This window comes from Oryza brachyantha, chromosome 4 (assembly GCF_000231095.2).
Source record: "Oryza brachyantha chromosome 4, ObraRS2, whole genome shotgun sequence".
Taxonomy (NCBI): domain Eukaryota; kingdom Viridiplantae; phylum Streptophyta; class Magnoliopsida; order Poales; family Poaceae; genus Oryza; species Oryza brachyantha.
This window is the reverse complement of record NC_023166.2, coordinates 16,421,661-16,435,987: the sequence shown is the minus strand read 5'-3', so window position 1 is coordinate 16,435,987 and position 14,327 is coordinate 16,421,661. Positions and strand designations below refer to the sequence as shown.

Below are 14,327 nucleotides of genomic sequence, written 5' to 3'. Positions count from 1 at the left end.
CGTAGACCTCCCTCCCTTTGTTACCTTAATCCCAAGCTCGGAGAAACCAACTAGAGTGTGCTATGCTGCTATAGCTTTGGTCAGCAAGATCGTGTGCCTTTTGATAGTAGCGGAGAGCCGGAAAGCTGCGTCTGTGAAGCATAAACTCCCAAAACAACGATCGGATAAGAGGCAGATAGTTGTCTTTAATTTTTGGGAAAATTACAATAACTTTGTAAAATTAGAGATACGTCTCATGTGTTATTGAGGTATCAATGACATATCTCTAACTTTACAAAATTATAATAGCATATTTATAAATTTAATAGCATATAACACATATAATATATCACTTATACCCCGTCCATATTTTTTATATGATGTCGTTGACTTTATATTTACGTTTGATCATTTGTATTATTTATTTTTAATTCCAGTGCAAACTGATACTCTCTCAATTTTAAAATATAAGCGTATTTTATTTCCCCCATTGGTAGCAAACGGCTATTCATTAAGCGGAGGAAATAGTAATAAAAAGAACCCTTTGACCAGAGGCAACTTAATTAATATATCCCATATGTGATATAAAAGTATAATCATATGATAGATTGAAAGTAGTTTTGAATATGAACAAAATAATATAAATTCTGCATCATAAAAATTTATACCCTACTATAGTAATCTTTAGTTAAACTATTGTTCTAACGAAACAAAATGAATAATATATTTTGAAATAGTGGAAGCAGTACTTGATAAATGATAGTTCTCTAATGTACGAGAAGAGCATATATTGATCAACTAAATAAACTCGAATATTAAGGGAAGAACCTAATATCAATTAAATAGGTATAAGTGAGGCTTCGAATTTAGCCTAGCTAGCCCACCACCTCATAAAGCTAGTCAAAAGAGTCCTGGGTGTTTCTCTTGATTGACTAAATTAAAGGATAATAAATCTTTAGGATCTCAGCTCCTAATTATCTAGGAGATGCCACAAACTAAGAGCAAGTACAATAGCAGGCTATAAGCCAGTTATAAACATATTTTAAAGAGATAAGAGGGGGAGAGAAGAGAGGTGAGCTACTAATTTGTAGCCAGCTGCATATGGGCTTCAAGACAAAATATATGTATGACATGTGAGATCATGTATTAATGTTTTATAAATAACTATTATATGAGTTGGCTATTAGATTGACTATAGATGAATTAGAGCCGGTAATTGGCTATACTATTGAACTTGCTCTAATCAGATCTCTGGTTACCCATGCACAAATAAATTAAACAGATCTTTGGTTACCCATGAGGTGTGGGTCGTGACTGGTGACGGTGACCTCGGCGATGCATTCGCTGGGGACTCGAGCTTTCTGCAGAGGAGGCGTCTCCTCACGCAGGTCGATGCCGTTCAACTACTTAGAGCAGTACAATAGTAGGCTATAAGTCAGCTATAAGCATATTTTAAAAAGGTAAGAGAGAAAAAAGAAAAGAGGTGGGCTTCGATCCTGCCCTTCAATCCGTAGCTAGCCAGTGCCGGTTAAGCTGAGTGCCTGAGTCCGACGAGGATTGCGCGCTTTCCCTGTATTCGGCCGGCACATCTGGTCGGTGGTTGCCAAGCCAGTCGAGACACATTACGTGGCGCCGCCGTTGCAGAGCTTAGCGTGTACCGGATGGTACTAGTACTGGGCCTCTTCTCCGGCGACACGTGAGACCCGTGCCGCAGTGGCCGCACCACACCGCCGTGCACTCGTTCTCAACGTACGGCCCACCGTCGACATGCTAACCGGCGACCGGTCTAGTAGCGTTTAGTGTTGCCCATGCCGGCGAGAGCTAGCATGGACTGATGCTTCATATGCTTTTGCCGCCCTCTCCCTCCCCACAAAGACGTGCATACAGCCTACGGTAGTACGTAAACGTTGGTTGCGCTGGGACAGTATTTTGCGTGGCCCATAACCATAATAGTTGTCCGGAACGGTATTCTGAAAGTGAAAAATAAGACTCACTTGACTCCATGGACTAAACGTTCGATATGATTTATATCACTCCATCGTAAAATCGAATATAACGACTACTTAACCGTTAAAATTGTGTAAAATAACTTCTTCGATAATATTAACTGCGGTTCTCACTTACGTGACAGAGTGACCTAACCTTCATTCTGCGTGACAGCTTATGGAAAATCACATTCAGCAAAAGAAATACTAAATAGGATTCACCTGTCACAAGGAAGTAAAAAAGTCAAAAGAACATATAGGGCGGGCATGGTGGTGGTGAATGGCAACAGTAGGGCTGGACGAAAAGCTCGTGACTAGCTCAGCTCGGCTCAACTTGACTCGATTTGTTTCAATTTCTTAACCAGCTAAGCCACCGTTTTAGGTTGTTTGGGATAACGAGCTAGCTTGAGCTGGCTCGCGAGCTACTCGTGAGCTAAACGAGCCGCATCAAAGTAATTTTCTAGATTATTTTATACTTTGATACTTATAATTTCAGTAATCTTGATCGTGAAATTATGGAGTCATGAAATTAAATTTAGATTATACTTTCATATTTGAATTAAATTTAGATTATATTTTTTATATTTATATTTTTGTGTTCATTGTAAATTTACAATGCAAAGAATGTATGTAAATGTTGTGGCTCACGAGCCTAACGAGCTGGCTCGAGTTAGCTAACGAACCGAGTCATGCTAGTCTGCTAGCTCGTTTAGTTAACGAGCCAACCTAGCGAGCTATAACCAGCTGAGCCGAGCTAGCTCGACATTCAGCCCTAGACAACAGTGATACCACGGTTTGGAGCTCCCACGATCCATGTCCCTCGAGCTCATGCGCATCTTGAGTTCATTGGTCCAACTCCCTCAAGCAGGCACATGGGCCCATGCTATGACGGCATTGACGAACATGTGGACTCTACGTGTTATTTTGGTTTTCCTTTTAAATTGCCCATGAGTGGATACCATTTTATTTTCTTCTTAGTGACCGTGATACCACGCAATTCGTCAGGTGGGACAAAGACTAGGTCAATGTGCTGCCACTTAAGCGAGAACCACCTTTAATATTGTTGAAGAATTTGTTTTGCACATTTTTAATAGTTGAGGAGTTCTTATATCCGGTTTTGATACGCATCAGGCTGGTCTAATTGGACTTTTCCTATTGTAGAATACGTGCAGCCCATAAGAGTTGGGGCCGAGATATGGGCCAAAACGAGATTGGGTAGTATTACGCGGCCCATAATAGTGCGTTCAGGCCATATGTTGGGCCGAGGAAGATTACGCGGGCTGTGCGGCCTTGCATCCGACATGGTTTTTCCGGGTTCGGTTACTCGGAGGAGGATGTTGGCAACAACAAATCGCTGAAGGATTGCTGCTGGCAGGTAAGAATTGCAAAAATGCAAAATGCACCGGTGCATGCATAGCATAGCAACAGATCGATTAGACGACACGCGGTTCCAACACACTGCTCCAAGCAAGCAATGCACGCAGGCATGCCCATGCCCCCACACACGCCCTAGGCAGCTGTCTACCCTGCTACGCAGAGCATGGATGGTTAATCGATCTATCTGTCACACATGCCTGCAGGCTCTCGTGGAAACCTCGTAACCGTCCCACCTATCTACTACTACTACTACTGTTTCAACAGTAGGTGGCTAGCAGCAGCAGCAGCAAAGCACTGGCCAGGAACTAGCAGTAGCAAGGAAGCCCGATCTGTATCCTGACACACCGTGCAACGCACCAACCGTCTGCAGGCTCTGTCACCCACGACCCCGCCATGCACGTCTCCCACCCCGACGCCGCGGCCCGGGCATCGCATCGCACCGTCGACGCTCGCACGCATGGTCCCTGCCCTGCCCTGCGCCCTGGCCCCCGCGGACGACGAGGCCCATGGGCAGAGGGAAAACCGTGGAGCTCGATCGATCAGCTAGCCTAGCTGGGCGCCCAGATCCCGCGAGGAGGAGGAGGACCATCGCCCAAACCGGCCGGCTGGCCGCAGATCCAAGGCCTTCCTCCACCAACTGGATCTAATCTAGCACCCCCGCGGCTGTCCCCCGTCGCCGCTACAGCATATGACACCCCGCCCGGACCAACTCGTGCGCCTGCTCTGCCCTCCCAGACGTACGTCGCCTCTCCCTTTCCTCAGCCTCATCATGCATGCGTCGTCTCTCTCACTCAAGATCGAAAAAAAGAAAGCATGATAAAGAGAGACCATATCTTCCAGAGGATCTAGGCCGGCTGTAAAATTTTATTTCGAGGAGATCGTGTTCGACGGAGGGGATCTTGTGCTGGGGACTAAACTAAGCAAAGTTGGAAGCTTGCAATGAATCTAGGAGGTAGCGAGCTAGGGTCGTGGTCTCCGCTGTCGACGCCAAGATGTGCAGCACAAGGAAGCACGAGGCAAAAAAGCGGGCAGCAGCTGCATTTGGCTAATGCATTGGCAGCTGCAACGATGGTATGGTACAGATAATGATAATTATAGTCACTAACTGCACAGGCTCTTACTAATTGCACATGGGATCGAGATTATATGCAATGAGTTATGAGGCCATGGAGTGCGTAGAGACCAGTAAGCAACAAGAGCGATGAGGGTCATAACTCATAATGACAAAGATCGTGATCATCCAATCGGCCGTTGTTGCTGCAACTTGAGAACAAACCGCTCCAATTATTCATGGCGCTAACACACTCATTAGGACGTGGTCAGAAGGGACAGCCTTGCACGCAGGAACACGGCAGGGCTCCGTGGCTCACTCATGCCCGTTGTCCAATTCTGTTCTCCTGTCTGCAAATCTACCAGCCTGGTCATTTTCTGAATTTTGACAGAGCCGTGCCTGCCTTTTAACAGGGAAAAGATCAAAGCTGCTCAGTTTACAACTCTGACAAGATGCCGGTATTCACTGGAGCAGCGAAAAGACGGCAGCAGCAGAGTGTGACGGCAACAAACCAGCTACAGTAGTTGGTCAATCAAATGCTGTTCTTGGGATCCCAGCATTACCTGAAAAAACGTACTGGTTATTTCTGTCGGTCAAGGGTGCCGGCTTTAAGCTAGCTAGACTCTGTTGTTGACCAAAGCTTCTTGGCAATCCTGAACTTCCAATGATAGACAACATAAATACTTGCTAAATCAGCAACTAATCTGACCTGGAATTCATCTAGAAGCAGTGGAGCTCTATTTGGTTCGTGCAATAGCACGTGAAGAGTTGTTGAACATGCTATGGTCAAGATGCTTGTTCTTGCTTGGTCCAAGCTCCACATATTGATTTCGATACGCTATTGTTTCTGAGCATTGCGCTCCTAATATTAAGCTAGACTCGAAACGTGACGATCCTGTACCGTAGTAGACGACGATGCAGTGATGCATTGCACCATCATTATTTCCTGTTCTGTCACAAGTACAACACCTCAAGTCAAACCATGCACTGTAAGCAATGAGCTCATCAATCGAAAACATGATCTTCAGTAAACAGTGATATTTTCATATCACCTTTGCTTTCTATTCGTCCACCTTCCTAATGGAGCAGTATACCTGTACAATTTAACAATACAAGGGAGAGAGCATTTGGGGTCCATCAGAATTTGTCCCCAGCAAGCTGCATTTTGCTACATGAGCTGTCTGCACTTGAGAGTTGCAGCCTCCAAGATGCCATCTCCCACGCATGAACAGAAGATACACGCAGTGCCAAATCGGAAAGGGCAGTATGGTTTGTTATCCTCTCTTTGGACGAATGGTGGATCTTGTACCGGAATGTCTCCCACAGCTGCTACAGCACAAGACAGCTCTCATATGACGCATCCTTCTGAGGATTCCATGGACAGTGCGCAGAGGCTAGCATCATAGGATTTCAGAATTTAGATCCAGAGCACATTGCAATGAAGATTTGTGTTAAAAAGGGGCAGTGAAGCTACAGCATGGGTACATGATACTAGCATTAGGGTCTTTTTTTAGGATCTATACTACTGCACATCACTGTTCCTGTGCCAGTTTGAATGGATGGCTACAAAATGAGTTTGTTAGTAGAAATATTTACAGATCACCATGCTTCAAAATGAGCTGTTGCTCAGTGCAATGCATAACTGCAAATTGCTTCAATTATGCGAGAAGGAGCGCAATAATTTGAGCGTGGCAGAATGTTCAGGTTCGGACAGAGCAGTACACTGAAAGTCTGTGAGGCTCAATAATTCGATGGTGGTTGTAAATTCTCTTCTACTGTTTCAACAGTGCTGTGGGAGTGAATCTGCACCGTGGCCGTTTTGGCTTTTCCAACATGCTTCTGACTCGAATACTGCCGCTGAACTGAGAAAGTGTGTCAGGTAAAGAAATGACACAAGCAGAGAGACAGGGGAAAGAGATCGGCAGTGACGAAACAGCTCGCAGCATGACAGCATGCTTGCTTTGATTTTGAAGCTGATGAAGCACCTAAGCAATTTGACTGATTGTTTTATTACTACTAGTCAGCTTTAAGCTAGCTTCAGTTGAATACTGTTGTTTTATAAGGATGGCCTGATCCAATGATGACAATAAGTCAAGAGCCACTAGTACACTGTAAAATAAACAGAAAACAGAAATAGCTACTATACAAAACCGGACAACGTGACAAAAGATGTATTCCTAGATAGAATTGTCATGGTCAGAATGGCATGCTTTATCTAAATAATTTGCTTAACGTGACATATTTCTAGATGGCATGAAACTGCATTTGCACATCTTGATATTGAGTGGAATGAAGTTTGATCCAAGTGAAATGAATTTGCTCATACTGATTCATGCTGGTGTGAAGTTTTACCATGTGCCTACTACTTGCAGACGACTCATCAGAAATAGTGATATGTCTAACAAACAGCAGGAAACAGTGGTATAGATTTGGCATCACCAGATTGGGATCAGAAACAGGAAATAGAAAAAAAAAACTGCAATTTGCATCAGACTTTTACCTTCCATGCACCATACACAATTACACATACAGAGTAACCCAATGTTTTGACACACAGGGTCCCCCCATCTTGGTCAATCACTCAATATTCTAGAAGCAATCATCAATCGTCTTACATCGAATGAAGTGAGGTATCCGAGTATACAAATGCTTACTATTGCTCCAATGTTTTAGTGAGCTGCCGTCCAAAAAAAAATTCTAGTGAGTTGAATCTGAAGAAGTCTTAACGAATAGCATCAAGGCCACATGTATCACAACCCTTTCCAGCCCTAAAATAGCAGAGAGCTCACCTTCCTGACAAACCACGTAATGTACCTACAGAAACTCCCAAGTTTCAACAAAAGATTGGGTTCATTCATATTCAGATAATCCTGACAAAGATAAATCCCAAAATGACATGCAGAAGGATACTATTAGCAAATCAAAAGGACTTAAATGGATGTATCAACACAATTTAGGCATTCTGGAACAGATCGACACCAAAAAGGAAAAAAAAAACAAATAGAAATCTGACACACATTCATCGCAGAATGCTTAGTCCGGACTCAACAGATTCAGGACCATTAGATTTATGAGATGCACAACTAACATGGGAAATAAATCAAATGATCAACCACCTCAGGTCCCATTAGAGAAACAATAATAGCCCTTGGGATGCTCCACAAGGTCCACAGGAAACAACTTGTGATCCCAACTAGAAGCACAAATTGCCCACATATGAAGTTGGGCAAAATTCAGATCAGGAAGCAGCAGGCGTGAAAAATTGGATACCGGGTTTGTTAACAAATGAATGAATTTTTTGTATTTGAACGGAACATATGTAACTGCAGTTCCATCGAGCTCCCAGGTAGTGAAAATGGGAGAATAATTTACACTCAGATGAGACTAAAATTTCTATCATTTCAATGAGCAGTTGAGAAGGGGGGGAGTAAGAACAAATCTGATCTACACTAAAAGATTTCTACAAAAGGTACAAGATACCGGGCCTGCCACGAACAACCACTGATGTAGAGATCTCAAAGGACCACTGGTTTGATTATGTACAACGCTGGTCCTTGTACAATTCAGCAGGAGCACCAAGCATGTGATGTCTTGTACCAAGTAACCACACGATGGGCCAGCATAGCTGGGTGCACGGGTGCTTTTCTTGAGGCCATGTGAGGTGCCAATTCTACGTTTACTTCCACTGGATGCTCAATCTAGTCACTGATGCACTGGTAAGCCAAAATTCTGGAAAGACCTAATCCTGCCATCATATCCTGCAGTAACTATCACTTGACCCCAGGAGTTTGGTGTGCCCTGGAAACAGTTCCTTAAGAGCTTGAACTGTGACTCGTCCAAATTTACACTGACAGTGGTAGATGGTAGTATTTCCTCTGGCCAAGTTGCTGAACTTTTGCAAGAGGACTCGATGAAGAACTCCTGGTTCAGATTGAAAATACCAGGAGCAGCAGACGTTGACACAGAATTGTTAACGATAGAATCCTTTCCACAGAGGCTTGAATTGTATCTGACAGCCTTGCTTGTTGACCAAAAAGTATCTCCTTGTGGTGGTAAAATTTGGGACAAGGGAACCGAGCTTCTTGGTTTTGCGCCATTCCATGGTATCGCTATGGCAGCATTGCTGGACCGGAAATGCTCAGAAGTCTGTGTGGTTTTTGCCTGTTTGCATGCAGACTCGTATTTGTTTTCATGGCTCCAAATATAAATGTTGGAGTCTTCACTGGCAGAAATTATGTGCTGCCCCTCTGGAGTGAATGTTGCTGACAACTGGCAAGAACCATTTCGGAGTCCTGATAGATTAGCAAAAGAAAATTGAGTATCCATCCAAATTCCCATGTAATGACTGAATAGAGCAGAAATAATAAAAATAAGTATTGGGGTTATACCACTATAATTCTGAATCACATTAGTCCCTTCAAGTATTCTGATCTTTGAATCAGCAGATGTCACCATTAGTTTACTTGGGTTGCTTGGACAGAACTGCAATGAAAATGGGGGAAAACAAGATTCAGAAGGATTTCTAATGAGAAAGGACTGATGAATTTATTGATTAAAGCATGCATCTTCCTTGTCCAAGATGTTACCTGAAAGCCTGTGATTCTTTTGAGAGATGATTTCTTCTTTCCGTTGAGTGCAATCTGTGTTTTTAGCTGCAGCAGATTGTCTGATCCAGGGCAAAATAGATGCAATTAGCATAAGCATAAACACATATTTTTCCAATAAAAATATTTTAAAGCCAACAATTGTTTTGCAATTTTACTGTTTAGTATTTACCAGATAGTTCATAGAAGCGACAATTTCCAGTAATCGTTCCAACCACCACTAGCTGCAAGATATTCAAAAGGAAATCAATTTCACAAGCTACTGAGGCAACAGGTTAACCAAAACAACTAAGATGGCCACTGATAATCATACCTTTCCATCAGGCCGGTAACGAACTGCTGTTACTATGTCTCTAATATCCACCCAGTCCACAACACTGCTTCCAGGAATGTCCCAAACACGGATTTTGCCATCAATTGATCCACTAATGAAGAAATTCTCGTCAACTGGATTAAATTGGACACAAGTCACTGCAGAAGAAGGAAAAAAGTTAGCTCAAATTGATAGGTGAAAGTGAAAACTTTTGAGGCAGCTAAGATCGTATCGACCTACCAAAGTTGCTATGTGGATAAACTCTGATGCAGTTTGCACATCCCATTTCCCACATGCGAACAGTTTTGTCTGTTGATGCTGACAGTAGATGCTGCAAAGTAGCAAATATTAATTATCAGAACAAAAAAGTACTGCATAAGGGAAAAAAACAATTCTTATACATGGACATAAGAGCATTTCATTAACTAACCTTATCGCTTGACCATGACAGATCCAGCACATCACCAGAGTGCCCACGGAACTCATGCAGTGGTTCCTCTGAGATCTGGAAAACCACTGTCGGAATCACAATACAAGCAGGCTCGGCAGATTTCTTCAGGCCATTGATCTTCGATTTCTTGCCGTTCTCGATGTTCACAGGAGCAAGCTCATACTTGTGCCGCGCTTTTAGGTAGACACAAGAAGGATCATCGAGTGGGATTTTGCAGTCCTTAGACTGCATGACAGACCAAACCCTGACAACTCCATCTTCTCCACCAGTTGCAAGAAGCTGCCCATCAGGACTAAACTTCATCGTCAAGATGGCACCATCATGTGCCTTGATCACTTGCCCCTGATACACCGCAGACAATTCCTTCGACCGCTTCCGGTATGAACGAACCTTAATTCTTTCGTACCTTCCAGCACCAATTTGCTCGCCATCCGAAGAACTGGTGCTGGCTTCATCTGCTCCATGATCCACAATACAAGCACTGGCACCCAACCTCCGGAGCCATCCATTTCTCCTTCTGTCGATCGTCTTCGGAGCAGCGGAAGGCTTACCATTGCGGCTCATGAGCCTCTGGATGAACGACAAGGAGCTGAAACTCCTGCTCCCCTTGCTGGATCCACTCAGGGAATTGTCATCCGAGGCGCCGTCGTCGTAGCTCGCCGTCTCCTCCGTCGACCAGCTCGACATGGAGCAGTCGTTCTCATCCGACTGCGACGACCACCTCCCGATCTCCGGCGCAACCACCGCACCCTCCTCCTTCTCCACATCCCCCACGACATCCGCAGAATCCGCCAGGCGGCGACTCGGGCTGCGCTCCAGGCCCATGCTTCGCATGAACCGCTCCCTCCTCTGCCGCACGCTGTCGAGCCCACCCGACCAAGGCAATGCCGCCGGCGACGACGGCAACAGCTCCTCCCTCGTGTCAAAGAACACTTCTTCCTCCACCTCCATCCTACTACTGCTCCTACAGCTTTCTACAAACTGGCACACCTCCATGGATCGTTGCGACAGGAACGGTGCTGCAAGAAGAGAGAAGCAGCAAGAAGGAAACGCATTTCAGAGCCATGTCCGGGGAGTGGCTTGCTTATATAACAGTAAGCAGAGGAGGCAATGAATTGCCTCGGCGGCAACGAGAAAGAAAGCGCGGACGCGGGGGGAGCACGGGAGAGGGAAACTAGCACTAGCACAGGATTGATTAAACAAGAAATTAGCACCAAATCGCAACTATTCAATTCCCCGAATCTCTCAAATCCCGCACCTCGCATGGCCCAATCGACCCGAGCAATGCATCTGGCCTCGGCGATCCGACCAACCGCGCGCCCATAATTAAAGCGGGGACAGCAAGGCCAAGAAACGTTTGCCAAAACGGAAAAAAAAACGCAAAATTTTAGCCGAGAAGCGCTGAATTCACCAGATCATCATATCTCGGAAGGATTTGGCGATGTAGCAGATAAACAAAACAAAACGGAGAGATTTCTTTTTTCACTCCTCGGCAGGGGAAGCTCACCTGGGCGGGAGGCAATTCGCGCGCGCGCACGCTCGGGTCGGGGCGAGGGGAGGGGAGGTGGAATCCAAGAAAGGTTTCGGTTTTCGCCCTCAGGGATGCTGCCGCCGGGAGCCCCGCGCGTGTTCTTGGCTCGTGGTCGCGCGGCGCAAGAACAGCCGCGGCAGCATCGCGCGAACGGGGAGCAGGTCTATTATTAAAGAAGGATTGGATTCGTCTCGTCGAGTTGGCGAGAGAAATTAAAGAGAAAGCTTGAAGAAAAAAAATGGAGATGGGAGCGATTTATTTAGGACGTGGAGACCGCCTCTCGCTGGGGTCCCCGTCACAATCACCATCGCCAGATTTGGAAGCGGCAAAAACAAAAAACTAAAATCAAAACTGCGGTAATTCGCTTCTCCTTAAATTATACTAGTATAAAATACTAGCAGTAGTGGGGAATAAGAAGAAGAACAATGCTGCCTGCAAAAATAGCTCCTTTTTCATTATTGCTGCATCAAAATTGCAGCTTTTAGTTATTAGTTTGTGATGTTGCAAAATTTGCTTGTCACTTCCGATTAATTATTCCACAGTCCCTCTCGCTCCAGACGTTTCTGCCACTGGTCCCGTGCTGCTCATGCTGCCTCCCTGTCCAGCTGCCTTCTTTTCCCTTTAATTTTCTACGTGTGTTTCGTCCTAAAATAAATTTTATTTTTTTTTTATCTAGGTTATATGTATCTTCCTACCTAAAAACATAGTCATTCGCCCTCTTTCACACACATGTTACCTAAAAACATCACTTTTCTCTTTGCATGTCCAGCATACCAACAGCATACCAACTATCGCAATGTACGGATATATTACTGACATGAAAGATTATAATATTCTTTACTTTATTAAATATTATTGTAATTATCCTTCACATCTATTTTTAATGTATTTGTACCTTATTTTCAGTACAATGAGTATTTAAAAATAGACTTATTTTTTAAAATAAATACTACTAAGAAAGACTGAAGATGATATTATTTTTGAAGGAGGAGGAAGCACAATCACCTCTTTTGCCCTATCTTTTTCGCTTATGCTTATATTTATAATAAAAATTAAATTTTTAACCTTAAATTTATAATTAATTTTGGAATTTTTCACCTAAATTTATTTTATAGCCTTGACTTTTACATCACTAATAATATATATATATATATAATTTTTATGTATAAATTATTTTTTATCTACAAATATGTCGTTTGACTTTTTAACGAAACAATTATTTCTTCTATTTTCTTCATTTTTGTCTTCCAATGGGTGAACTGTGCAGTGCCTGCATGAGCAATAAATCTTCCAGCTATAGCCTATAGGCCTGGGTCCATAGATCCCTAGGCCTTACCGCCAACGGGAGCGTCGCTGATGCATCACTCCGATTTGCTCGTGTAACCCTTGCCTGATATGCATCGGCTGCGCCTCTCCGGATCTTTTCCTTGCACAGCTCCGGTGAGAATTTGATGCAGCAGTACAGTGGCTGCATCGCCACATGCACTAGAGGAGCAGCAACAAAACTTGTTACTAGTACCACATGCCCCCTCCAGTAACAAAAGGTGCGTATACTTGTCTGGCACTTGGCAAACATAAATTCGCAACCAACAGTGACGCAACGCCCGGAGAGAGCTGCATACCGCAGCTGAGCCGCCTGCGTGAAAGTGAGACGAGCAAAATAAAAATCCGTTGGCCCCAACGCAGAACGCACGATGCAGAACGGTAATGTACGCGACATGCGGTGAAAATTCCGTCCCTTGTTTTGAACGCAACCTCTGCAATTACTGTTCACTAATGATGTACTGTCCGGGGGATCGGATGGGTTCAGAGGAAGGGGCTAGCTACAGCTTGATGCACCTAACACGTACCAGTGAACAGTGCAGTACTCTTTGGTCCCCATGATGCCAACAGTGTAATTTCCTTCAACCTAGTCACAGAAACGCACGCAAATTAAATTCGGGTCGTCAAATTTGGCCGTTCTTTCTCGCTTGGTCTGGGTCAAGTGGTCAGCTAGAGCTGCCTGTTCAGTCCTCTTTGGGGGGTGCATGTTCTGAATCCGGGTTAAGAACAGATCAACTTCCATCAGCAGAGCAAAAAGGACTCCAGCTAATGACCTCACGGCGAATGACGACAATCATAAATGCCAAGGAATTGATGCATGTGGACTTAAACCAAACCAAATGACCTGAAAGATTTTCGTCTTCCAAGCGCTAGCTCGAGAGAAGAAAAACGATGATGATGACAGAAAGCACTGGTCTGTCTTGTTCAAGCAAACACATCTGATGGGGATAGGGATGAGTAGATATCCAGACGTATCCATCTCTAGCTAACCCAACAACCCCAAATTGTGTTACATGGATGATTTGTGGTTGGGCAAAAGCGAAGATGGCAACTGACAACTCGAGGACGGCAACGACTGGAGGTGTACACGTATGCGTCTCCTGCTTTTATTTTAGACTGGAGGTGCACCGATCATTAGACGAAAGCAAGCACAAGTGCGCCTAGATCATCAGTCGATTCCATTGGATCAAACTTATGATCTGTTTAGTTACCAAAACTTTTCGAAAAAACATCACATTAGATCTTTGGATACTTAAACAGAGCATTAAATATATATGAAAATAAAAACTAATTACACAGCTATAGGGGAAATCGTGAGACGAATCTTTTAAGTCTAATGAGTGCATGAATAGCCATAAGTGCTACATTAACAAAAATATACTAATGACGGATTAATTAAGCTGAATAGATTCGTCTCACGGTTTCCAGGCGAGCTATGATATTCGTTTTTTTATTCGTGTCAAAAACCCCTTCCAACATCCGGTCAAACGTTTGACGTAGCCCTTTCGCTAAAATTTTTTGGTAACTAAACAAGGCCTTAGAGAGTACTAATGTCTAACTAGGCTTTGCATTATTGGTGATGCTAACCCTAACCCTAAGAGGCCTAAAAGTATATAGAGAGAATTGTTTTTTCCATGTTCCCCTGTATGAAGCAAACATGGCCTATATATGTTAGGCCGCTTTTAATAACATCTTCATTAATTAACAAGTAAG

At 43.9% G+C, this 14,327-nt stretch overlaps 1 protein-coding gene across 1 annotated transcript; it reads right to left on the bottom strand.

Annotated features, from left to right (window-relative positions):
* Positions 1 to 7,672: 7,672 nt before the first annotated feature.
* Positions 7,673 to 11,490, bottom strand: LOC102702000 (WD repeat-containing protein 44). The gene is made up of 8 exons (XM_006652590.2): positions 11,268 to 11,490; positions 9,740 to 10,779; positions 9,550 to 9,640; positions 9,310 to 9,467; positions 9,169 to 9,220; positions 8,979 to 9,058; positions 8,781 to 8,874; positions 7,673 to 8,684 (listed from the first exon to the last, which is right to left on the bottom strand). Exons 2-8 carry the CDS (start codon positions 10,754 to 10,756, stop codon positions 8,095 to 8,097), a joined length of 2,082 nt encoding a protein of 693 aa, XP_006652653.1. The 5' UTR covers positions 10,757 to 10,779; positions 11,268 to 11,490; the 3' UTR covers positions 7,673 to 8,094.
* Positions 11,491 to 14,327: the final 2,837 nt, after the last annotated feature.

Coding starts and splice junctions, on each gene's coding strand:
- LOC102702000 (XM_006652590.2), bottom strand. CDS start 10,756: ATGGAGGTGTGCCAGTTTGTAGAAAGCTGTAGGAGCAGTAGTAGGATG. Junction 9,059..9,168: donor TCGCTTCTATGAACTATCTG/GTAAATACTAAA, acceptor GCCCTGGATCAG/ACAATCTGCTGCAGCTAAAA. Junction 8,875..8,978: donor AAAGAATCACAGGCTTTCAG/GTAACATCTTGG, acceptor TTTTCATTGCAG/TTCTGTCCAAGCAACCCAAG.